Source organism: Episyrphus balteatus, chromosome 2 (genome assembly GCF_945859705.1).
Source record: "Episyrphus balteatus chromosome 2, idEpiBalt1.1, whole genome shotgun sequence".
Classification (NCBI taxonomy): domain Eukaryota; kingdom Metazoa; phylum Arthropoda; class Insecta; order Diptera; family Syrphidae; genus Episyrphus; species Episyrphus balteatus.
Window position 1 is genome coordinate 64,880,126 of NC_079135.1, and position 25,425 is coordinate 64,905,550.

The following is a 25,425-nucleotide window of genomic DNA, read 5'->3' on the forward strand; positions in this document are numbered from 1 at the left end:
GCGATACAACCAACACTCATCCTCAACTTGATTCCCATTCGGGAAACGAGTAAGAACCAACTTCGAGGGGCAGAAGCTGGTTTCTGGTATCGATGGCCCCAGAACCACAATTCAAGTCTCACAAACTAAACGAGACAACAAAAGTCTGACAGTAGAGGCAACCATAAACAATAACCAACACGTGGCTACAATTGACACCGGTGCCACCGCCTCTATTGTACGAAGAGACTTGGTAAAGATGACGTGGCTACATAACATCAACAGCTATCGTCTGAAGACCGCCACAGGAGAAGCAGCAAGAGTGTACGGAGAAGTTCGTCTTGAGATCCGTATAGCAGAACTAAAGTTTTTACATGTGTTTTTGGTGGCAGATATATGTGACGAGTGCATCATTGGAATCGACTTTATGAAGGAGCATGGAATCATTTTGGATATCGGTAATCAAGTCCTGAAATACAGAAATGTAGAGATTCCAATGGTCTATGGCAGCGAAAACTCAACAACAATTAGAACTGTCATCAAAGAAGACATGTGCCTGCCTCCTTCTTCAGAAGTTTTTGTGTGGACGAAGTTAAAGGGGAACTGTGGAAACCATCGATACCTCATGGTCGAACCAGAAGTTGAGCAGAGTTCCGAAAACATCATCATCGGGAAGACTCTTGTGGCACCAAAGAACAACATGGTACCTGTACGGATACTTAACATCAAACCGTACCCAATCAAGCTTAAGAAAGGAGAAGTTGTTGGGCAATGTGAATCTGTGTCCGCAATAACTAAGATCAACGAGATGGACACACAGATGACTATGAACTCTGAGAAACTAAAGACTCAAATTCTCAAATCAGACAACTTGAGTCAACATCAGCTTAATGTTGCTGGAAGGCTTCTTCATGAATATGCTGATATCTTCTCTTCACCCAGCGGGCAATACGGCCGAACACAACTGGTGCAGCATCGAATCGATACAGGAGACGCTAGGCCGATTCGTCAACCAGCAAGACGTCTCCCCTTGGCCAAACAAAGTGAAGTTGAAGAAATGATATCGACAATGAAGAAAGACGGGCTGATCGAAAATTCCAAAAGCCCTTGGGCATCACCGGTAGTTCTCGTCAAAAAGAAGGATGGAAGCACTCGATTTTGTGTCGACTACCGCAGGCTGAATGATGTGACGAAGAAAGACAGCTACCCACTGCCAAGAATCAGCGATACTCTAGATGCAATGGAAGGAGCACAATGGTTTTCGACTTTGGATTTGAAGAGTGGCTACTGGCAGGTAGAAATCCATCCAGAAGATCGAGAAAAGACGGCTTTCTCCACAGGAAATGGTCTGTGGCAGTTCAATGTCATGCCGTTTGGGCTATGTAATGCCCCAGCTACTTTTGAGCGCTTAATGGAGTGCGTTTTAAATGGATTAACCTGGAAATCTTGCCTAGTCTATTTGGATGATGTCATCGTTTACGGGAAAACATTTGATGACCATTGTGAAAACCTAAAGGCTGTATTCCAGAGGCTACGAGAAGCACATCTTAAGTTAAATCCAAAGAAATGTGCACTTTTCAAGACCGAGGTTAAATATTTGGGGCATATCATCTCATCCCAAGGAGTAATGACTGATCCAGAAAAAGTTGACACTGTGAAGAATTGGCCAACCCCTCAGGACAAGCATCAACTTCGGAGTTTCCTCGGTCTGGCAACGTACTATCGACGGTTCGTGAAGGATTTTGCGAGAATCGCCAAAAGCTTGCACCAGCTTACGGAGAAGGGTAAACCCTTTAAATGGTCAGGTGAGTGTGAGAAAAGCTTTCAGGAACTGAAGCTACGGTTATGTGAAGCTCCTGTGTTGGCCTATCCGACTCCAGGCAAACAATTCATCATTGACGCAGATGCAAGTAATGTTGGAGTTGGTGCTGTTTTATCGCAAGTTCATGACGGAGAAGAAAAGGTCGTTGCCTATTTCAGCAAGGTACTCTCGAAACAAGAAAGAAACTATTGCGTGACCAGAAGGGAACTTCTAGCTCTGGTATTGGCAACAAAGCACTTCCATAAGTACATCTATGGACAGAAGTTCCTTCTTCGCACAGATCATGGTGCACTAAATTGGCTTTTGAACTTCAAAAATCCAGAGGGTCAAGTAGCAAGATGGATCGAGATACTCCAGACGTATCAATGTCAGATTCAACATCGAAGAGGAAAGCTACATTCAAATGCAGACGCATTATCTCGGCGCCCGTGCAAGCAAGACTGCAAGCATTGCACACGGCTAGAGGAAAAGGAAGTTGTCGCTGTAAGAAGAACGAGAGCTGATCCCATTTGCGGCTGGAGTAATGAAGAACTCAGGATGGCCCAACAGGAAGATTCGGACATCGAACCCATCCTTGCATGGAAGGAACATGAAGAGAAACCAGAATGGGCCGACATCTCCGACCGAAGCCCCAATCTCAAAGCATATTGGGCACAATGGGACTCACTTCATGTGCAAGAAGGGTTACTCAGGCGTAAGTGGGAATCCGCAGATGGTAAATCTTATGTAATGCAACTAATCGTACCTCAGTCAAAGGTTAATGATGTTCTCCGAGAGATGCACGAGGGAACTTCTGGAGGCCATTTAGGCATCAACAAGACGCTGGAAAAGGTACGCCAGCAATTCTACTGGTTACGTATGAGAGAAGACGTTGAAAAGTGGTGCCGAAAATGTGATACTTGTGCCGCTAGCAAAGGACCAGCTAGAAAAATGCAAAGCAAGATGCATCAGTACAATGTGGGCACACCTTTTGAGAGGATTGCAATAGACGTGGCAGGTCCTTTTCCCGAAACCAACAAAGGAAACCGGTATATCCTCGTAGTGATGGATTACTTCAGCAAGTGGCCTGAGGCATTTGCCATCCCAAACCAGGAAACCAAAACAGTTGTGGATAAGATTGTCTTTCATTGGGTGAGCAGGTTCGGAGTACCCATGGAACTTCATTCCGACCAAGGAAGGAACTTCGAATCTAAGATTTTTCAAGAGGTTTGCTCACTCCTTGGCATCAAGAAGACGCGAACAACACCGCTTCATCCACAATCTGATGGGATGGTTGAGCGATTTAACAGGACACTTAAAGAACACCTGTCAAAAGTAGTCAACGATAATCAACGAGACTGGGATCGACATATTCCATTATTCTTGATGGCTTATAGAAGTGCAACACATAGTTCCACTGGACATACACCATCGGAAGTCCTTTTTGGTTCTACAATACGGCTGCCAAGTGAGATAAAATTCGGATGTGTTCCAAATGAGCCACAGGAAATAGATGAGTATGTTGATAACCTGAAAGAAACACTGGCTGACATTCACCAACGGACAAGGACAAATATAAAAGCGTCTAGTGACAGGATGAAAACAAGATATGACGCACGAGCGACAGCAACAGGGTTTCAAGAAGGAGAACTTGTGTGGTTTTACAATCCCCACCGACAAAAGGGACTATCACCGAAGCTACAACAAAACTGGGAAGGCCCTTACACAGTAACAACCAGAATCAACGACGTGGTTTACCGTATACAGAGAGGGGTAAGAGGCAAATTAAAGGTAGTTCATTGTGACCGTTTACATCGTTATAATGGTGAAAGAAGCAATGGAGTTGTTCGGGACGAACAATCCTAAGAGGGGGGCAATGTAACGATGAATTACCGAACTACTTTTAAGATAAAAGTCTGAACACACTACCTGCTACAGTAAAGGTAGAAATGTGAACGGACCTTTAGTAATTAAGAAACTACCCTCTGAACGCATCCAAAGAAATTCCCTCGACTGCTGAATATCCCAAAATATCCCACTGGACTGGAAGTATGAAGCGCCCCCTCTTGGAAAGGAAGCTTCGAGAAGCAAAGACGAGAACCTTCGAAGACATTCTCGAATTCCGAATTTCAGGTATAAAAGGGCAGCGTGGACACCGACCGGATACAGTTTAATCTTGAATGTGAAAGAGTACAGTACAAAGTGAAATAAAGTGTTGGAAATTGTTAGTAGTAAATAAAGTGATTGAAAAGTGTGTTTGTTTGAGCGAATAATAAAAGTAAATTGATTTGAAATAAAGTGTGTTCTTATTTGAACGGAAAGATAAGTGGAAGTTAAAATAAACGAAATAAGTTTTATTGTGAACCCGGAATAAAACATTACAGTATTTATCTTCTATTCCCTATAAATTTAAAACTATCAAAAATAATTTTAATTTTATTTTGGAAATAAGTTAGCTGAGAGGGGGGCCCCCACATTTTTTGCAGCCCCGGGGCCCCCACAGCTTTAAATCCGGCCCTGCTCTGACCGATAAAAATTGGAAAGATAGGACGTTTACATCTCACTCTGCTTCAATGCTTCTTCACAGAGTCAGGAGGCAAGCGGCATGTTGCAGGTGGCATGTGGCAGGTGGCATGCGACAGGTGGCATGTGGCAAGTACATCTTCTAAATGTTGCATGTTATGTGGTAGGTCGCAGGTAACAAGCTTGTCGCTAAGTTCACACGAACTGAGCGAAAAATTTCAATAACTCCAAAACTAAAGGATCAAAAAATTAAAATTTCAACAAAATAGCAACCTAGCTTGGATTCGATCGAAGCACCCTATAAAACAAAAACTACTGGAGCAGCAAAATCGAAATTGTTTTTACTGATTAGCAACAAAATAACAAACTACTCTCAATTCGATTTGAGTAATTCCATGTGAAAAGAATATAGGAAAAATACCTATGTCATAAAATCTTTTTGTGTCATTTTTTAACGGTTCTTTAGCTCAAAATATGAACTTCTGTATATAAATAATCCCCCAAAAAAATTAGCAAGTGAGTAGAATGAATTAATTTCCTAGGTAGGTAGGTAGGTAGAGATGGCGGTCAAGGCAAACCATGTTTGATTGACCCAATTAGCGCAGGATGCGCCGTTTTGATACCAAAACTTATGAAACCTGTGAGTGATAATTGGATTTATTTGAAATACATTTTTTAATTGGTTTTAAAAAAGGGAAAAACAAGTGTTAGGCAGTCCTAAATACACTTTGTTGCATTTAGGAACGAGATCAAGTCTTTGATCTTTGATTCTGAGATGTTATCTATGATATTAAAGAATTCACTCCCCAGAGAGAGTGCTCTATTCCTAGCAATAGCGGGACATTGACATAGGAAATGGAAGACCGTTTCTTTTTCTTGCTGGTCCAAGCAGCTGCGACATTAGGTATTGTGCGGTATACCCAACTTTGCTGCATGTTCCCCTATCGGCCAATGTCCTGTGCACACCGCAACGATTCTGCTGTTTTATGTAAAAATTTGAATCATCAAAATAAAAAATTGCAAAAAAATAGCTTAAGAGCCCCCGCACACTACAAACTTTCTATCGGCCGACAGTTTAGTCCAGAGATACACAAAGGAGATGGGAAACTTTCGTACGTTTTACCCCCCAAAACCCATTTGTTTATTTTGTGTTGTTATAATTTCTTTTGTATTCGTGAATAAATGTGAAAAACACACACAGTGTAGTCAGTGTTTTTACGCATACTTAGCCAAAAATATCCGATTTTTCACGCATACTTATCCAAAAATGTCTGCCGGAGCTTGTAGGCAAACCCGTATGACGTCAGAAGTTTCTCATCTCTTTTGGGTATCTCTGGTTTAGTCGGTCTCTTAATCAGTATGAAAATGTATGAAAGTGCGCACACTACAACGATTAAGTATCGGCCGATCAAAAAGTTTGTTTGATAGAAAAAATAGTTTATTTTGCTACACAATTGCCTTCAAACTAAAATATTTCTTGCCCAGCCGACTATTTAGTCGCCTGCCTGTGCGCATACTAGGAGCCCAACCCGAATAAACTATCGGCCGATAGAAAGTCTGTAGTGTGCGGGCTCTAAAAGTGAAAAAATCATTACGAAACTATTTTAATTGAAAAGATCATAATTTTTTACTTCAAAAATAGTTTTGAAAAAAAAATTAAAAAATGGGTTTTTTAGAAAAAAAAAATAAAATGTGTTTTTCACCTTTTTTGTAATAGATCAGCTTAAAATGGACTAATTTCATTTTTAATAACGGTTTTGGAAAGGTCTATATATTACCCTACAAATGCAAAAAAACATTCATTCAATTATGTATAAAGTCGCAAGAAATATGCAAAAAAGTAATTTAATATCATGTTTTTTTTTTCCTCTCAAAAATTGAGTGATTCTACTCACTTGCTAATTTTTTTGGGGGATTATTTATATACAGAAGTTCATATTTTGAGCTAAGGAACCGTTAAAAAATGACACGAAAAGATTTTATGACATATGTATTTTTCCTATATTCTTTTCACATGGAATTACTCATTTGCGAAAAGTAGGTACTTCGCTAAGTTCACACTCATTTATGAAAGATCAATTAATTCTTTGTAAATTTCAAATAAAAAATTTAACTAATTAGCAACAAAATATGGACCTAGTTTGGATTCGATCCAGGGGCAGGGAGATCAACTGAAGCACCCTATAAACCAAAACTAAGGAGCAACAAAATCGAAAAATAGCAACAAAATAATAAACTACTCCCAATTCGATTTGCGAAAAGTGCTTCGCTTAATTCACACTCATTTTATCAATTATTTATTCTTTTAAAATTGTTACTAAAGTAACGAAAAACTGAAAAAATTTAAATTCTTGAATAAAAATGCGGATAAAACTCTTCTATTGCTGTTTTTTTTAAATCTAAGTATGTACCTACAAAAGAAATTTGATCACCTCTAAAAACCGTTAAAAATGAATTATTATTCAAAGATTAAACTCAAAGAATGAATTCATTTTAGAATAAAACTAAAGTTTCAAAAATCAGCCGAAGCTTTGCAAAAATAGAACATATGTATTTAAGCCGAGAAAATTAGACCATAAGGACTAATTTCCTTAGGAACCCATGGGTTATAAATGACCCCAGTAAAAGAAAAATAAATGTATACCAGTTAGTTAATCAACAACTATTCGGTGATTTAGAATGAAGTCATGTTTTTGCAATAGCACCTATTGTAATATTGTTCCGGTATGTCCTTCCAGACCAATTGATTATTGATATGACACATTCTTGATTACCGAAATGTCTACATCTCAGTTTTCAAAATAATCTTTTATAGAATAAAAACATATCTTGTCTAATAAATTATATATTAATTTTATCTTTTTTTGATTCATAATACAATTAATTGTTATAATAATAAATTATATTCGCAATTACAACAAGATACACAGTGCACAATGTGCTACTTTGGGTACCTACTAATATAATGTTTAAATAGCAATAATAATAATATTATGCTCTGACAATGACAAAAGAAACAACTGAAACTTTTTACTTATTGTTTTGTTTTACTCTTTGATTTATGATATATAAACATTATGTAATGTTCTAAAAATCTATGTTACATGTGAATGTTTTTTTTTATTATTATTTATTCATAATTTTTTGTGTATATAATGATTTCCCTTCTTAATTCTATTATTTCATTATAGAAATATAAATTTTTCATTTTATTAGATTTAACAGATAATGGATATTTTGTTTACGTTATTGTTGGAAATTATTATTTTTTGTTGATCGCATTAAAAACGTTCCCATGTTAGGTTGAAGTAATTAATTACTAAATTGCACTATAGTGTTATGTTATTTGTTATTCAGTGAAAATGTATCTCAATTTCACTTTTTAATTTTAATTTTGTTTTGGTTTCTTTTTCTTGTGGTGGAAAGCATTTCTAAATTAGTTCATGATTTTTACTGTGAACAGTAATAAAGCCGATATCTAATATTTGCATGTGTATATACCTACTATGGGTTCTTTCAGTATTTCTGTAATCAATAAGTAAGTATTTCCGGTATTAATTCTTTTTTTGTTTTTGATTTTATTGAACTCCAATTGTTTTTATTCATATCTGGTCAAATAATTCAAAGAGATGGGGTGCTTTCATAAATGCATGGTTGCGCAAGTCTGACGAATGCAAAGCTTTCATTAATGCAAATGACAAATGTCAGGTGTTCATAAATGTAAAACGCAAATATTTGCAGCGCAAATGTGCAAATGAAAAAATTCCCATGCGCAATGCATTTAAACTTGAAGAAAGAAGGAACATGACGTAAAAAATGATACAGCTTTCCTTTATTTCTCAATTCTATCAAAATTTTGAATGTAAATTCAAAATTCAAGTCAAAATAACAAAAATAGCCGCGAATTTCTTGCATATAATAAATTTGTAAACATTTGGAGAAATGTTTAAAAAAAGATTTTTTTTCTTAAAGGATGGAATTGATTTACTTTGAAGAAGAGGCTGAATTGAAACTTCAAACTTTTTGACAAAAGACCCAAATCAGAAAAAGTGTTCATAAATTCAAAGTAAAATACATGCGCAAATAGTTTTTCTGACATTAGTCTGATCGCAAATGGCCGCATGTAAACAAAGCAACCATGCAATTATGAAAGCACCCATGATTATTATAAACTAAATATGTGTTGTAAATTTCAAAAAAAAAAAACTTAACTAAAAAAATATGTACATAATAAGGTCTGTTTGGGCACTACGTAAAACGGAAATATTTCTCCTTTTTTTCAAAAATAATGTACTACTACACAATTGCCTTGTAGACAGTACACAAACGGGCCTATACAGACATAAGAAAAAAAAAATAGATAAATAGGAAAATAATTGGTACTCTATCTTACACCTTTCTTTCAAAAGCGATTGGTTTAGAAATGACATTAATTTATGGGTAGATGATTTTATTTTGTTTGTGATGGAAAACTACGTCTACGAAGGTGCGACAATAACGCCAGTGTGGTTATTTCCCCAAAAAGACCAGACGCAAATAACGAGAACCGCAATTGATATTGCCATTTGAAATTTAGGCCCATTTCACACATAGCCGCGAACCGGGTAAACGGCCCGGATAGCCGGTTGCTAGGTACACGTTCTTAATTGAAAACGTATAAAGAAAAACCGGCTATCCGGCCATTTAGCCGGCGTGAAATGGGCCTTATCCTTACGTAAATCTTAAAAAAGTGAATTATAGAAATGTTTAATTACACTATAGGCGAATCTACAGTTGAAAGACCAAAAATACTTTTAAACTGTTAAAAGCTAGAAAATTCAACTTATAGTTAGTTCATAACTTACAGATTTGGCTGCGTAAGTTTTAAGGTTTTCGTAAGTTTTTTTCAGTTCCAAATCTTTCTCACTTAACAATTTAAGTAAGCTAGCAAAATTATGTATTTTATTTTACTTACAAAAGTGTTTATGACATTAAATTTTCTAAAATTCGCTTACGTGAGTAAATTTAATATGTAAGTGCGTAATCGACTTGTTTTTGGACTGCGCCGTCTTAGAAGGGTTCGGCTTAATCTGACGCCAAATTTACAAAACAGTTTTTATATAAAACAAGTTTTGGCAATGGTACCAGGTGAAAAAAATACTTCCTCTTGTTAAAATTAAATTTGCTTTTGAACTTTCTTTTTTATAAGCATAAATCTTCGAAGACAAATAAAAAAGAAACTATTTCTAGCACTTGTTATTTTATTTTATTTTATTTTCAAAATATGGTTTAAGGCATTCAATAAATACAATACGAAATTTCAACCATCTTTCATTACTTTATGGCCCTGAAATTTAAGTAGAATATTAAAAGAAAACAATCCAACGCGCTTTTTTTTGTTCTCGTTATCGCTTTCAGGCAACACAGTTGATATATTTTTTGCAACAAATCTAAGACTTCGACGTATGTTTGGCTAGAGCCAATTACCAGTCAAGCGAACGAGATACTCTAGTCTAAAAAGATTACCCTTTTACCATCAAATATTTGAATTAAAGAAAAAAAAAAAAAAAAAAACCAAAATTCAATATAACAAAATAAAACAAATTCGATTCCAACAATTATAAATAAATATATTAAATATTCAAACGAAAAAAAAAATATACATAATATTATAATGTATACAATATTTAAGGAAATAAGCTTAAACAATAATAATAAAATGTATAAAAATCAAATAAATATGTTCACTCCGTGATAATATTTTTGGATAATTCTTTTTGTTTTTGTATAAATTTTATCATTGTATGTATAATTTTTTCATATAAAAAAGATATGTAATATCCCAACTAGAATATTTGTTTGTTTTTATTTTTGTTTGTTTGTATTTTTTATTTTTGTTAGCTAAATAAAACCAAGAAATAAATTGAAACTATTTGGTCAATTGTTTAAAGGGATATATGTATATTATATTGGTATATAAATTTTGTAATGATTTTTGTTTTTTCATTGTTTTTTGATTTTCTTTTAAAGATTCAATATTTTTTTGTGTGTTCTTGGTTCTGGTAAATGTAGTTTTTTAATGTTAGTACTTTTCAGTTTTGTTGTGTTTTGCTCTAACTTTTAATAACCCTAAACACTTTATACTACTCTTATCTTAGTTATATATGTAAAAAAAAACAGTATAAGAAAATAATATGTAAAAAATTTGTTTAATTATACAACTTAATTGCTACTCCTTGTGACATTGTCATGCTTATTTGGCATCTTTAGCAAACGTTTTGTGCGGAACTCATATGCTCGTCGACAGAACATAACTAGTTCTGGATTTGTGCTTTCTGGTACCGCTCGTGGGTTAAAGAAATTGGGCCTTTTTGGTACGATCGAAACGTCTTGCATGTCTTCCTCGGCGGCCCGTAATCTGCGACGGTATCTAGAGAAACAAGAAATTTATTTTAAAATTTGTTTTTGTTTTATTGAAATTATTATTGTACAAATGTACCAAAACTTACCTACAATACTCTCTAAACACCAAGACATAGCACTTATCTTCAATACAAGCCACGGAATTGTGATCACGATGGCGGGATGCATAAACCTCATCAGGGGAATCATTTCTTAAACGGCCCTGTTCAGTATGTTCCGGCCTATAATACCATAGTAGTGACATCATCATTTCTCCTGAAATATTAAAAAAAAAAAAAATGTTAAAGTAGTCTTAAAAAATCTTCGAATGCTTAAAGTTTTGAAATACCATCTTCTGGATTCTCCCATAAATAGGCAACTTTAGCAACATATGGCAATTCATTATCTTCATTGGCCTTAAGCAGCACACAATCTCTGGGTCGGATAATATCTCCCTCAGAATGACGCATAGCAGGATAACATGTTCTTATGACATGTGGATCATCGCTCTGGAAAAGAAAGATACAAATAAGCATACACATTAAAGCGAGTTAATTCAAGAAGACCCTTCCCAGGGCCTGTCTTTTTTTCAAATTGATATGCTTCGATTTCTAGTGTTCGGAGATAAAGTGTCCGGACAATAATTATTATTCGCATTGAAACTTTAAATATTTAACTGAACGGGTTTGCATCTGTAGTTAGTGTTTTAGAAGATAGAGAACGGAAATCTCATAAATCGTTTTCTTATTTTTTTGAAAAAAAAGCAAATCTTTAAATTAAATTAAATAGTCGCACATAATTTGTAATAAAACTAATTAATACCTTGGCTTTTATTAAACAAAAAATTTTGAGGCATATCATGAAAAATGGTTTAAAGAAAGAGGAGTATTAGATGGGAGTGGTTGCAAACTAAAACTTCTGGTAAGGCAAGAAACTTTTTCTCGCTAGTGTTTATGAACTTAACTGCCAAATTGGTACTCAAGCTTTCAACCAATTTTGAACAAATACTAGCTATATGATAAAATTTGGATACAAGTAGGTATCTAATTTAACATTTAAATTTGCCACAAAAAATCAATTATTTATGATCTTTTGTCAAAATATACCGGAAAATACTGGTATTTCATATTCTATTTGCCAAAAGAGATCATTTATTTTTGATCTGAGATCAAATTTCCCAAATCTCGATTTTAAAAGAGATCCTAATCCTAATCAAGAATTTACAAAAACAAATTTTCAAATTTAGTGTGTGAAAGTGGGTGTGCCTTCGTAAATCTCGTAAAAAATCGAGAACTGGGAAATTTTATCTCAGATCAAAAATAAATGATCTCTTTTGGCAAATAGTATATGGGATACCAGTATTACCCGGTATTTTTTTGACAAAAGATCAAAAATAATTAATAATGGAAATTCACATATGTAAGTAACGGGTGTCAGTTCGGCCTTGAAAGATTTGGAAATTTCTTTACCGAGAAGTGAATAATTTCTTTTCTGAGAAGTATTCTAACTGTCATTTGAATAAAGAATATGAAATTGATTTTAGAAAAATTGTATTAAAAAAAAACTTACATTTAGAAAAACAGCACCTTGGAATGGCTCACCCTCCCAACGCCAGCCGTTATTCCATTTCGGCACTACATCAGGTCTCGTTGGCTGAATAGTTTCATCGACCTCAATCGAAATGGAATGTTTATGCTTTGGTCTCTTACGACAACCAAATTTCGAACGTGAACGTATTCTCTTCATGGTTCCATTATGTCTTATGAATCTCGGTATTGCCGGACGCAAAAATACAAACTCAGAAGGCGGTTGATGTGGAACTGATATAGTAGCGTTATTTGAACTCAATGGTGTTGAATCTGTTGTAGCCTCATCGCCTAAAATCTCTGGACTTCCTGAAGCGCCCGCACTTGCAAGGGAACTCTTTGAACAACCATTATTGTTCGCTTCTGAAGAGTTGTTATTATCTGCAATTGCATTCGTTTCGTATTCAATATTTATCGTTCTATTCTGATCAACAAAATCACATCCGGACAAAGGGGCAGGAGTTATGGAATTATCTGGTTGAGTCATTGACAGTAATTTTAACTTATTGTTTTTCCTGTTTACTGTTAAGGACTTTTGTTTTTTGTGCGTTTTAGATTTGTCTGATCCTGATGAAGTTAATGGGAATCTATTTGTTTTTGAGGTAGATGCAGAATATTCTAATCGCTCTGTTCTCAGCAATGATGAAGATGGTTTCTTGGTTTCTGACTTCGAACGCGCCTCTGCCGTTTTAGATTTTTTTAACTTGCGGCCAACTGTTGGACACGAAGATGTGCACCGTGTTTCTGGTTCTGAAAAATAGCCTCTTGCAATCAAATCGCTGGATGCCTCGTTTGCATTCAACACTTGTTGATTGTTATTAAGTAAAAGTGATTGTTTTAGTTTCTCTTTTCTGGCCGCTTGACGCCTTTCAATACGTTGTGCTAACGCTGCAAGGCGTTTCTTTTCTCGAATCTTTTCCTTTCTTTGTTCTATTGCAATCAATTTTTTCTTCCTTATTCTGAGGCTCTTCTTTTGCTGATCTGTAAGCACAAGTTTACGTTTGCGAACGACGCTGTTTCTTGAGGACTTTTTGAACTTGCCAAATCGATTGCGTTTTTCTATCTTTCGACTGAGGCACAGATAAGACTTGGGTTCGGTTTGCTTAATGAGGCTTTTATAACTGTTTGGTGGAGATTTCTTACATTGATTCTTGTGGAATTCGAGAATTTTGATACGCTGCTTCGGCCCATCCAGAGTAGGACTAGTGATTTCAATGTCATCATCGTTTATGACCGAATCCGGACTGGCTACTTTGACATCTTCAGAATTTTCCAATTCTGTTTTGATTTTATTCAAATATTCTTTGTCATCGAGGCTACGAGATAAAACTAATGTCAATTCCTCATCTTTTTCTGTTTTGATTTTTTCTGACTTAATTTTGGTTTCCAGCATTAAGTTGGCAGATGATTCGTTTTCGTGATCAATATTGTTGTTACATTTTGAATGACTAGACAAATTAAGAGCCGGGTCACTTAGTCCATTCGATTGCGGTGCAGGTTGTTGAGTAGTTAACTGCACTGGATTTTGCTGAATTTGTTGTAATCGCACTGGATTGTGCTTGGCAGCTGATCCAGCGTAAACCATTTCCCGAGCCATAGTTTTTCCTATTCGGGCCTTCCTACCGACTACAAGTTGTATGGGTAAAGAATTTTTAGGAGAAGCCGGTGAAACCGTAAGATCGAAAGCTTCAATGGTGCAAACGACATCATTATTGCCAGCATCCATTTTTTCAGACTCTTCTTCCGGCGCCACTACCTTTTCGACTGGCTTTTCATAAGCTAAAGGCGGTGTAGGAGGCTGTATGACTTCCTCCTCATACTGACTACTCTTCGAATCGACATCTATATCCTCGGACTTAAGCTCGGACTTTAAAGGTTTCAAAAGTTCAATTTCATCACACGGTTGCACATGATGATGATGCATAAGCGTATGGTGGTGTGGATGATGCAAAAAGTGGTGATGGGCGTTGGTGGTGGCACTGCCATCGAGACCGACACTTCCATCTGTCGCCACGACCAATTGTTGATGAATTGTATTGCTGGTATTATTTGTAACTGGGCCTCTACTGATATTCAACTGTTGTTGCTGATTACTACTGTTGTTAACATTTACAATTCCACTATTGTTAAGCATAGCTGACACTGGAAGCATATTGCTACTGTTACTCTTCGAGTTCGGTGTCACAGCCGATTTGCTGATCGCACTGTCGGCTCCGGTGACTATATTTGCTGAAACTGCCGGTGCCATTGCTGCTGCTGTAGCAACTGTAGGATTGCTGATGGTACTGTTGATAGTTGCTTCGGTGTTGTTGGTATTGTTGTTGGTGGTGGTGTTGCTACCAATATGAGGCCCAGTATGGACGTTTTTTGGACACGACTGTTGCATTGGACATGGACATTGTGGTGGATATTCTAAAAATATATATGTATATGAAGTAGAAAATTAATATAAATTTAATAATAATAATGTAAGTATTTCATCTAGGTATAGAAGAATTATGTGGTGGATTCGTATGGGGGCCACCAGTTGAAGCAGCTTTGAGTTACACATTCACACTATTGGTGGCGGCCACCACATCGCCCTGTTTCTTGATTTTTGGTATAAGCCCTATTATGCCTATTAGCTATTTTTTGATAGTTTCTAATTTCCACTCACCAGTTGCATGGGTGTGTGTAAGGATAATATTTTCGGTATTTTTGGATAGATCTTTCAATAAGATGGAAAATTTTTTCAGACCCTAGTAGGATCAATTTAAGATAAAGATCAATAACAGTGCAGGGGGGAGAGAGGAGAAGGGGCGGTGTCACCCATTTGAGGGTGACACACAAAAACTACCAAGGAAAATGGGCCTTATAGATCGTAGAGTAGGTAATTACAAAAACTTATATCAGTGGTAAATAAAGCGTTACTATAGAATAATTTTTTTCTTAGAATACAAAATTTAAACCAAGCTAAAGTTTATTTATGAATTTCATCTATATCTGTAACAATTTTAAGCACTTAAGCAATTAAGCAAATTTCCAAAATACAAAATTGGAATGGTATTTAAAAGAAAATATTAATCGACACATAAAATAAAATTTCAAGAAAATTCATTGGTCCTTTGACCAAAATTTCAAAAAAAAAAAAAATGTTTAATTTTAAACCCAAAAACTATTTTTTTGCAAATTTTCTAAAATTAAACCTTATTTGAGGTTTCTTTGAGAAACCAAACTAAACCTCATTGAGGGATTTTGGCCAATCTATAATCAATTTGAACCGATGAGTCAGAAATGATATAAACGACGCGACGGTTTTGAGATATTTCTATTTAATACAATCAAACTATATTTGTGTAAGTTTTTTTTTGTTAGATTGGTGATATTTTTCAGCTTGAGGTCATAGTTTTACGAATTTTACAACGATATTAAAAAGCACTAGTTTAATCTTCAAAAGCAGTTTGAGTTTTGTCAAAAATCTTATTTCTAATTTTGAGTGTGGTACCTAAGTCCAAATTTAATTACGATGTCGTTTTAAGCCTGCTGATGCGAATAAAAAATTTGTGTCGGTCTCCATAAAGCCAACGCAATTCGTCCGAAATTTCAACAAATTTCAATACAAAAATATAAATTCGATAAACCGGTGTATGTATGTTAGAAAATAAAAAAACAAAAATAATATATTTAAATGTATGCGAAAAACCATACTTTTCCTTACCCATATAGGGGCTGCGGGTGTAGCATTGACCCCCGCCGCCCGGACTATAGCCCGAATAGTAACCAGGCGGACCTGGATAGTGTTCCAAATGCTGCGTATGTGCCGCTCCAGGTCCAGCTGGAACCAATTGTGTGCCCGTCGGTGGTCCTGATGGTGATGGCTGACCCCCAGAAGGTGGTGATTGTTCATAAATATCAGATGGAGGTGGTGGTCCCGAGTGCGGTCCTGATTGATAATACGGTGGATAACGCCTGTACGATGGAGGAGGCGGTGCACTTTGATATACTTTGGCTGGGAAATATGGTTGATAGGGTGGCGAATAGCACATTGCCTCACCCGGATAGGGAGAATAATAATTGGGGGGATATGCCGACGTATAATGCATTTGATGCATTGATCGTGGATATGGTGGTGCTCCCTGATGAGCGGCTGCTGCGGCTGCTGCAGCAGCTGCTGCTGCAGCTGCAGCTTGTTGATGCAATTGCTGTTGTTGATGTTGACTTTGTTGCTGTGAAGCAACACTTGGCGATTGCGGTGTACCTTGTTGTTGTGCTGGGTAGCGGAATGTTGTCAAATCACCTCCAGTTATGAGAACATCACTGTCTGAGCTCTCCACCGTTGATGTAGACGAAGTTAATGGTGGTAATTGACTTCGGTCTGGATCAGAATCAAGTGGTGCTGGAATTTGTTTGCTCTTTGCACCAATTGGTGGTAGATTTGAAGATGGTTGCTGTGATGTTTGTGGTGGAGCTGCACTAACTGGTGGTAAAACGTGTGGTGAAATCAATGGCCCAGCCGGTTGATAATAGCCTGATGAAAAAAGAAACAAAAAATAAGTATTAGTTTCATCATTAATGTAATTTTGTATAGCTGCATTAAGGTTTTTTTTCATCGTTAATGAATTTATCAGTGTTATTTATTCGATAATAAGGTAGCTAATTCTAGAAAAAAAACTTAATAAATATACATTTCTAGTCAATGACCTGAAATCATTTCAAATTCAACTTAAAAATTAATTGAAAGGTTTAACTAAGAAATTTTATCATGTAAAACAGTTATCTGGAAATAACAGAATTCATCAAAATAAATTGAAGAAATAAAACTGTTCTGGAAAAGAGTTGTATAAAAGCAAACCATGTTGATCCGTTATATGATGTGATCTCTTTGCGCAATATAATGAGTGCGAGGGAGAAATATTTATTTTTCTTCTTCGCACTTGTTATATTTCAAAAATTATCATCATCACTACATGACATCCATTAAAGGTAAAAGCTTCTTCGAAAAGAATTAAATCATAAAACCATGGGCCCATCTATGGGGTCTTGCACAAACCATTAGAGAAGGAAAGGTTTGCTTAGTTAATGGAACTCTTGTTGTTTTAAAACATTAAAACAAACAACATTTCTTCGTTTTAAATTCAATTCAAGTTATACGAAGATTATAATAATTATTTTTTGTATTATGAGACGCAGCTTATGTAATACAAACAAAACACCAATTCTGTCTTCCGCATCGTGAATTGAAAATATTTTGCACTGCCTACAACTGATACTTCCAAACAAGTTACCATACTTATTTGGCCACATTCTACAACCAATTCCTCTGCCACCTGCTTTTCTTGATTCACTCGCATGACGCTGTTGGAAGCTTAAGCAGCATCGTAAGACGGCAGACAAAAAAAATATTGAAAACTTAAAAAAGGAGAAACCATGAAGCATGGGGATAAGCAGAATGTTTAAAACGAGAAAGGCTCGGTGGTGGTGTGGTTGCAATGAGTTGTTTTTTTTTTTTGTTTGTTATGTAAACGGGTAATTTCGATAAATGCAGCAAGGAAATTAATGTGAGGAAAACGTAAAGGAAAAAAAACTTCTGGACAGCAAACAGTTTATTTGAAATTAAAACGGCGACAACGAACAAAGAATTACATACCTACACTTAAAAAAATAAACTCGAAATTGGAATAAAATAACTTTTAACGAATCACTCTTCTGCTGACTTTAAAGGAGAATAAGATTTAGTAAATGTTTAGAGCTTACCTACTTACATTATTTAATCTTAAATTTTAAATTTTATTTGAGTATAGTTGCACTAGAAAAAAAATATTTTGGACCTAAATAAATTATATATAAGTAGGTTAACCCAAACTAAAAGAATTATAGACTGAAATAAAATCTTGGAACTAAATTTTTACCCACTTCCACTTATCGTATCGAACTGAAGCTTTGTACATAGGTAATGTTGTTCGGATGACAACACAATATTTTTGTGGTCCGGACCCTGGGGAGGGGCATTGGGGGGTCGAAACACCCCAAATCAATTGTAAGACTAAAAATTAAAAAAAAAAAATAATATTGTTTAAAAACTAAAAATACGCTTTTATCACGCACTAAAAACTATAAAATAATTTAATTGATTTATTGGAAATAGTTAGATCAAAAAAGCGTAGAGTGTATTTTTGTTGCGTGTAATTTTATAAAGTTTGAACAAAGCGATCTAACTATTTCCAATAAGTCAATTGAATTTATTTTATATTTTTTAGTGCGTGATAAAAGCTTATGTTTAGTTTTTTAAACTATATATTTTACTTGCTTAATAAATTGATTTATCATCTGAAGGAACTATTTTCAGTGGTCTTAGCCTTATATGAAGCGCTCCGAACCTTCCACAGTACCAAAACGAAAACTGTGACATAACGAAAACTTTGACGTATGTATAACTAAAAAATTGATTTTTTAAATTTAGTGCAAAATATTCATTAACTTATTAGACATTTCATGAACCTAAAAGTTTAATATAATTTTTACAATAAATGTGTTTATAAAAAACATTGTTTTGTTCGTTTTTTGGTCTCTAATTTTTATTTTTCACTTAGGTTCATGCAAAATGTTATGACATATTCTAATGAAAAAATTGTCTCTTTTGATTATAAATAATTTCCTAGACATGGGCAATGCATGGCGCAATCTCGAAGCGTCAACTTTAAAGGGATGCAGAACTGCAGAGCCGACATTTTATTATTTTTTTACTTAAAAAAATGTACCAATACTTCATAATGTCAATAATATTATGCACTTTTCTGAATTTAAATAAAAGTTTTCTAATGTGTCCAGTGGAGTTTCCTCCCCTTAAATATCAAGATTAAATTGGTTATCATTTTTCTTCAGTGTAACTTTGTCTTAGTAGTTGTTATTGGAACAGAAACATTTATGTGAGTATATTTGTATGTACCTATAAACATTGTATATGCAATTCAAAGGCATTTCAATTTATATGAACTTTTAAGCTCCACTTTTGGAACCAGACTTTCACTTTGCAGAAAAAAGTCTGCAATTGATTTTGAAGGAACAAAGAGCGGTAATTGGATATTTGACTATTTGATGCAAAATGTCTAAAATTTAAATAGGGATCTAAACAAAAATTTTGTATTCATATTTTTTGTGAGATTATTTTAACTTTTTTTTCATTTGTTAATCACAATGTTTTATGTTAGCGGAAAAAAATTGGTTTCGCCCATTAAATAATATAATAAAAATAATAAGCTTGAAAGAGTCGATCGAAAGATCATCAGTCGTTCTCGAGATATAGCGACTTACGCGCTTTTCAAAATTGCGAACTCCCCACAAGACCAACGATTACGCAAACTGAGATTTATACTCAGAATAAAGCTCTTCAATATGGCATCCAAACTTTGCTCACAGCTTTTGATCACATCCCCCCCATTTGTCTACTCATTGACTGAACTATCAGCCAGGGCAAACCTCATAGCCATAGGCGGTTCACTAGTGCGAGCATATACGTCTGGGAGAGTGATCATCCCCTCGACATCGAGTGCCTAGAAAAAGGAAGAAAACAAAAAAATTAATGTGATAATCCTGTATATCACATTCTTTTTAACAAAAAACTCATTAATTCAAGAACTCTCTCTTTTTTTTTTGTCACTTCAGATTCTTTGATGTAGTCAGCTTAGAGCAAGCTGTATACTCCTATCAGAGGGTTCATCATTAGTGCATGTGTTAGTAGTTAGTAGGACAAAAGCAATTAAATACTATCCACATGCACAATATACAATTATTATTAGCTAAAAATGATATACTAACATATATTTACAATTTAAAAATCTAATTAAAACATTAACTGACAATCACGTCTGTGGACAGGCGCAGATCTAGAAATTCGGTTTGGAGGGGATCACAGGATTAAAAAAATACTTGTAAAATAAACAAAAAAAAATGGTCATACATTTTTAAAGTCGTTAGACCGACTTTTTAAGAAATTAAAAAATCACGATTCAAAATATATAGTTGGTATGCCAAAAATATAGTTGGTTTACACGCTTAGAACCAAGATTTGAAAAAAAATGATCCGTTTTCGAAAATTTTAAATTTACCACCATGTCACCATGTCGCCTTTTTTATTTAATTTTTTTTTTTTAACAATCAAAGCTTTTGTTTGAAAAATCTGTTGAAATTATTAAGGTTGTCATTTTGAACAAAGTTAGAAGTTAAGGACCGTTCTACACTGTGTGAATCTAGTTCAAATGAACGAAAACCACTTAGACCGAGAGCCCAGAGCAGATTTTGGGAGTTTTTGGATAACCGAAAATGAGTCATATGTATGTGTAGGTAATACCGTCCTGATGAAGAATTCGAAAGTCTGGCAGGTTTATTTCACGGCATTCTATGGTTTATGGGGAGTTGAAAAATGCATTTTTTCCGATTTTTGTGTCGAGTATATAACCACTTTAATTCATATAGAGCCGATAGAGGGCGATACCTTGATTGCAAAAAGTTCGGTCCCAGACGTTTTATTCGCGGCATTACCCCCGCCAGACGTCCTTGAAGAGTCGCGAAATGGCGATTTTCATACAAAAGTCAGAATATTATTTTTTGCAAGATATATAACCGTCTGGTGGTACCTAATAAAAAATCACCACTACCCCCTGATAGAAAATAAATTAGTGCCAGACGTTTTAACCACGGCATTACCCCCGCCAGACGTCCTTGAAGAGTCGCGAAATGGCGATTTTCATACAAAAGTCAGAATATTATTTTTTGCAAGATATATAACCGTCTGGTGGTACCTATTAAAAAATCACCACTACCCCCTGATAGAAAATAAATTAGTGCCAGACGTTTTAACCACGGCATTACCCCCGCCAGACGTCCTTGAAGAGTCGCGAAATGGCGATTTTCGTACAAAAGTCAGAATATTATTTTTTGCAAGATATATAACCGTCTGGTGGTACCTATTAAGAAATCACCACTACCCCTTGATAGAAAATAAATTAGTGCCAGACGTTTTAACCACGGCATTACCCCCGCCAGACGTCCTTGAAGAGTCGCGAAATGGCGATTTTCATACAAAAGTCAGAATATTATTTTTTGCAAGATATATAACCGTCTGCTGGTACCTATTAAAAAATCACCACTACCCCCTGATAGAAAATAAACTAGTGCCAGACGTTTTAACCACGGCATTACCCCCGCCAGACGTCCTTGAAGAGTCGCGAAATGGCGATTTTCGTACAAAAGTCAGAATATTATTTTTTGCAAGATATATAACCGTCTGGTGGTACCTATTAAAAAATCACCACTACCCCCTGATAGAAAATAAATTAGTGCCAGACGTTTTAACCACGGCATTACCCCCGCCAGACGTTCTTGAAGAGTCGCGAAATGGCGATTTTCGTACAAAAGTCAGAATATTATTTTTTGCAAGATATATAACCGTCTGGTGGTACCTATTAAAAAATCACCACTACCCCCTGATAGAAAATAAATTAAGGCCAGACGTTTTAACCACGGCATTACCCCCGCCAGACGTCCTTGAAGAGTCGCGAAATGGCGATTTTCATACAAAAGTCAGAATATTATTTTTTGCAAGATATATAACCGTCTGGTGGTACCTAATAAAAAATCACCACTACCCCCTGATAGAAAATTAATTAGTGCCAGACGTTTTAACCACGGCATTACCCCCGCCAGACGACCTTGAAGAGTCGCGAAATAACGATTTTCATGCAAAAGTCGTTATTTCGGGACTTTTCAAGGACGTCTGGTGGGGGTAATGCCGTGGTTAAAACGTCTGGCACTAATTTATTTTCTATCAAGGGGTAGTGGTGATTTTTTAATAGGTACCACCAGACGGTTATATATCTTGCAAAAAATAATATTCTGACTTTTGTATGAAAATCGCAATTTCGCGACTCTTCAAGGACGTCTGGCGGGGGTAATGCCGTGGTTAAAACGTCTGGCACTAATTTATTTTCTATCAAGGGGTAGTGGTGATTTTTTATTAGGTACCACCAGACGGTTATATATCTTGCAAAAAATAATATTCTGACTTTTGTATGAAAATCGCCATTTCGCGACTCTTCAAGGACGTCTGGCGGGGGTAATGCCGTGGTTAAAACGTCTGGCACTAGTTTATTTTCTATCAGGGGGTAGTGGTGATTTTTTAATAGGTACCAGCAGACGGTTATATATCTTGCAAAAAATAATATTCTGACTTTTGTATGAAAATCGCCATTTCGCGACTCTTCAAGGACGTCTGGCGGGGGTAATGCCGTGGTTAAAACGTCTGGCACTAATTTATTTTCTATCAAGGGGTAGTGGTGATTTCTTAATAGGTACCACCAGACGGTTATATATCTTGCAAAAAATAATATTCTGACTTTTGTACGAAAATCGCCATTTCGCGACTCTTCAAGGACGTCTGGCGGGGGTAATGCCGTGGTTAAAACGTCTGGCACTAATTTATTTTCTATCAGGGGGTAGTGGTGATTTTTTAATAGGTACCACCAGACGGTTATATATCTTGCAAAAAATAATATTCTGACTTTTGTATGAAAATCGCCATTTCGCGACTCTTCAAGGACGTCTGGCGGGGGTAATGCCGTGGTTAAAACGTCTGGCACTAATTTATTTTCTATCAGGGGGTAGTGGTGATTTTTTATTAGGTACCACCAGACGGTTATATATCTTGCAAAAAATAATATTCTGACTTTTGTATGAAAATCGCCATTTCGCGACTCTTCAAGGACGTCTGGCGGGGGTAATGCCGCGAATAAAACGTCTGGGACCGAACTTTTTGCAATCAAGGTATCGCCCTCTATCGGCTCTATATGAATTAAAGTGGTTATATACTCGACACAAAAATCGGAAAAAATGCATTTTTCAACTCCCCATAAACCATAGAATGCCGTGAAATAAACCTGCCAGACTTTCGAATTCTTCATCAGGACGCTATTACCTACACATACATATGACCCATTTTCGGTTATCCAAAAACTCCCAAAATCTGCTCTGGGCTCTTAGACTAACTTTGATTTAACTGTTTTTCGGAATGATTTTGCGTTGAAGACCATCATTTTAAAATGTATTTTTTTTTTTCAATATTAAATCAACGTTAACCATACAACATTTTAGATTGCGATTGCAGCTGAATGTTTTTATAAAAATCACACTGACCGGCTTGGAGAAAATTACCTATGTATATTTTTACAAAATTCTTACATGGAAGGTACCTCTTTAATTTATGGTTCAAACTGTTCTACAGTACGAAAATAATTCAGAAAACTTTTTTCTTCCACAATCGTGTTTTGCGTAGAACTTGTCTGGTGACTTCACTTAAAAAAACTTTGAAGTTGCGATATGTCGATGTTTCCAAGAGCGATGTTTTCAGCATTGATGATTTTTTCGGAAACATTCAAACGACCGATGTTTTTTCATGTCATGTTTGATTTTTAACTACTGTTAACTGCTTTAGTGTTTTTATGAAACTTAAGATATAAAAAAGTACCTAGAAAAAAAAGTACAGAGTAAAATAGTACCTAGGTATGATTAATGATTTATATGTTTGATACGCATTTTAAGAGATGTGATCTTCGACAGCAAAAAAAAAAAGCTTTAAAAAGAAAAAATTTACAAATTACATTTATCAGTTTTAAGGAGCAAGGGGTGGAGCAACAAATTCAAGATTAGAGCCACTAATTAGCAACAAATTCCTGCATACTCAATTTGGAAATTTGAGGGTGTGGGTGCTATTTTGACGGACCCAAAAATATATGTGTATGCGGAATAAAGGTCACTTCGTTGTGAAGTTCACTACTCGGTACGAATGCACGGTTTTGGGGGCTTCTTTGAAGCAAATATCTTTCTGAATTGTAGGTACATGTACTTCAGCAAGTTTGTTTCAAATAAACTATCATGTAATAGTTATTTCATCATGGAATATTATATCGTCACGTGACTTCTTATATGTCCAATACCTAAGCCAAAAACTAAACTTTTCAGGAGAGCGTTTTTAAACTTGAAAGTGGGATTTGCTTATTTTTTTTTAGCCTAGTCACAGTGATTTGTATGTTTTTTGAAAGATTAGATATTTTCCCAACCATAAATAAAGCAATTAGCATGTAACGGTTTTTCAATATTGATTTAATTGAGTTTAAAAAAAGTAGTAAAATCTACATAGGACACCTGTCCATACAGTTACATACACATGAAAAACCAAAGCAAAAATTTTTTGTTAAGTGGAATTTGTATTGGATATAGCATATAGGACACAAAAACAAAAAAAATCAGGAAACCAAATATTTTTATTGAAATCCAAACTCAAATAAACGAAAATATTTTAATTAGGTTACGTGTTTATAAAGTTAAAAATAAATGAAAGGTACTTTATTCTCGATAAGTTTAGATAAGAAACATAACAAAGACGCAGTTCTTATATGTATATTGTTTTATATTGTCTTTTAGTCAATTTTTAAAACAGCCTTATAAAATTGGACATCTTCTCTTTTATGCATACATTAGAGATATTACATTCATTAGAGATGGTTACATTAGTTATTTTGTGTTAAAAACATAACTTCATTGGATATTGGACATTTAAACACAAATTTGGCATAATTACAAAGCCAGTATTTGTTCTACTATATACAAAAATGTAAGGACAAATAAGCATAAAATTCATCGAAACAAGTTGGTCTATAGGATAAAATCAAAACCCACGACCCCACCCCCCCTAGATCCGCCACTGTTGTGGAGCACTGGTTCGAAATAAAGTTTTTAATTTCATCTTGCTCATATTAAAGTCAGTATCGTTTAAATTATAAAGTTTGCTCATTCGGTTAAGAGGCTCGTTTATACCATATTTTTTTCTATTAAAGTCAATATGTAAGAGTTCAAATCTTCGTAGGTGGTGAGATCCTCCCGGATAGTTAAAGCCAAGGCAACCTAATAAGTCAGGAGCGTTAAGTTGTCCATTAATTAATTGATGAAAGAATAAAATATCGTTATTAACACGCCTTTGTTGTAAAGTTTGCATGTTTAAAAGTTGAATCCGCTGATCGTAAGGTGGTAAGTTGTAAGGATCTGTCCAAGGTAGACCCTTCAGAGCAAAGCGTTGTGTTCATAATAAAAGTGGAAAGGTCTAACGTAGTTGTTTTTAGTGGCTAG

General features: G+C 35.3%; 1 protein-coding gene across 3 annotated transcripts in view; it reads right to left on the reverse strand.

Moving 5' to 3' along the window:
* Positions 1-9,891: 9,891 nt before the first annotated feature.
* The window catches only part of LOC129911055 (uncharacterized), a 221,712-nt gene continuing 206,178 nt past the window's right edge, over positions 9,892-25,425 (reverse strand). For all 3 annotated transcript variants that reach the window (XM_055988699.1, XM_055988697.1, XM_055988698.1), the window contains 5 exons: positions 15,968-16,777; positions 12,254-14,682; positions 11,034-11,193; positions 10,792-10,960; positions 9,892-10,712 (listed from right to left, as the gene is read on the reverse strand). In XM_055988699.1, coding sequence (XP_055844674.1) covers positions 10,505-10,712; positions 10,792-10,960; positions 11,034-11,193; positions 12,254-14,682; positions 15,968-16,777 — 3,776 coding nt within the window. In that variant the 3' untranslated portion in view covers positions 9,892-10,504. The remainder of the gene's footprint in view (positions 10,713-10,791; positions 10,961-11,033; positions 11,194-12,253; positions 14,683-15,967; positions 16,778-25,425) is intronic.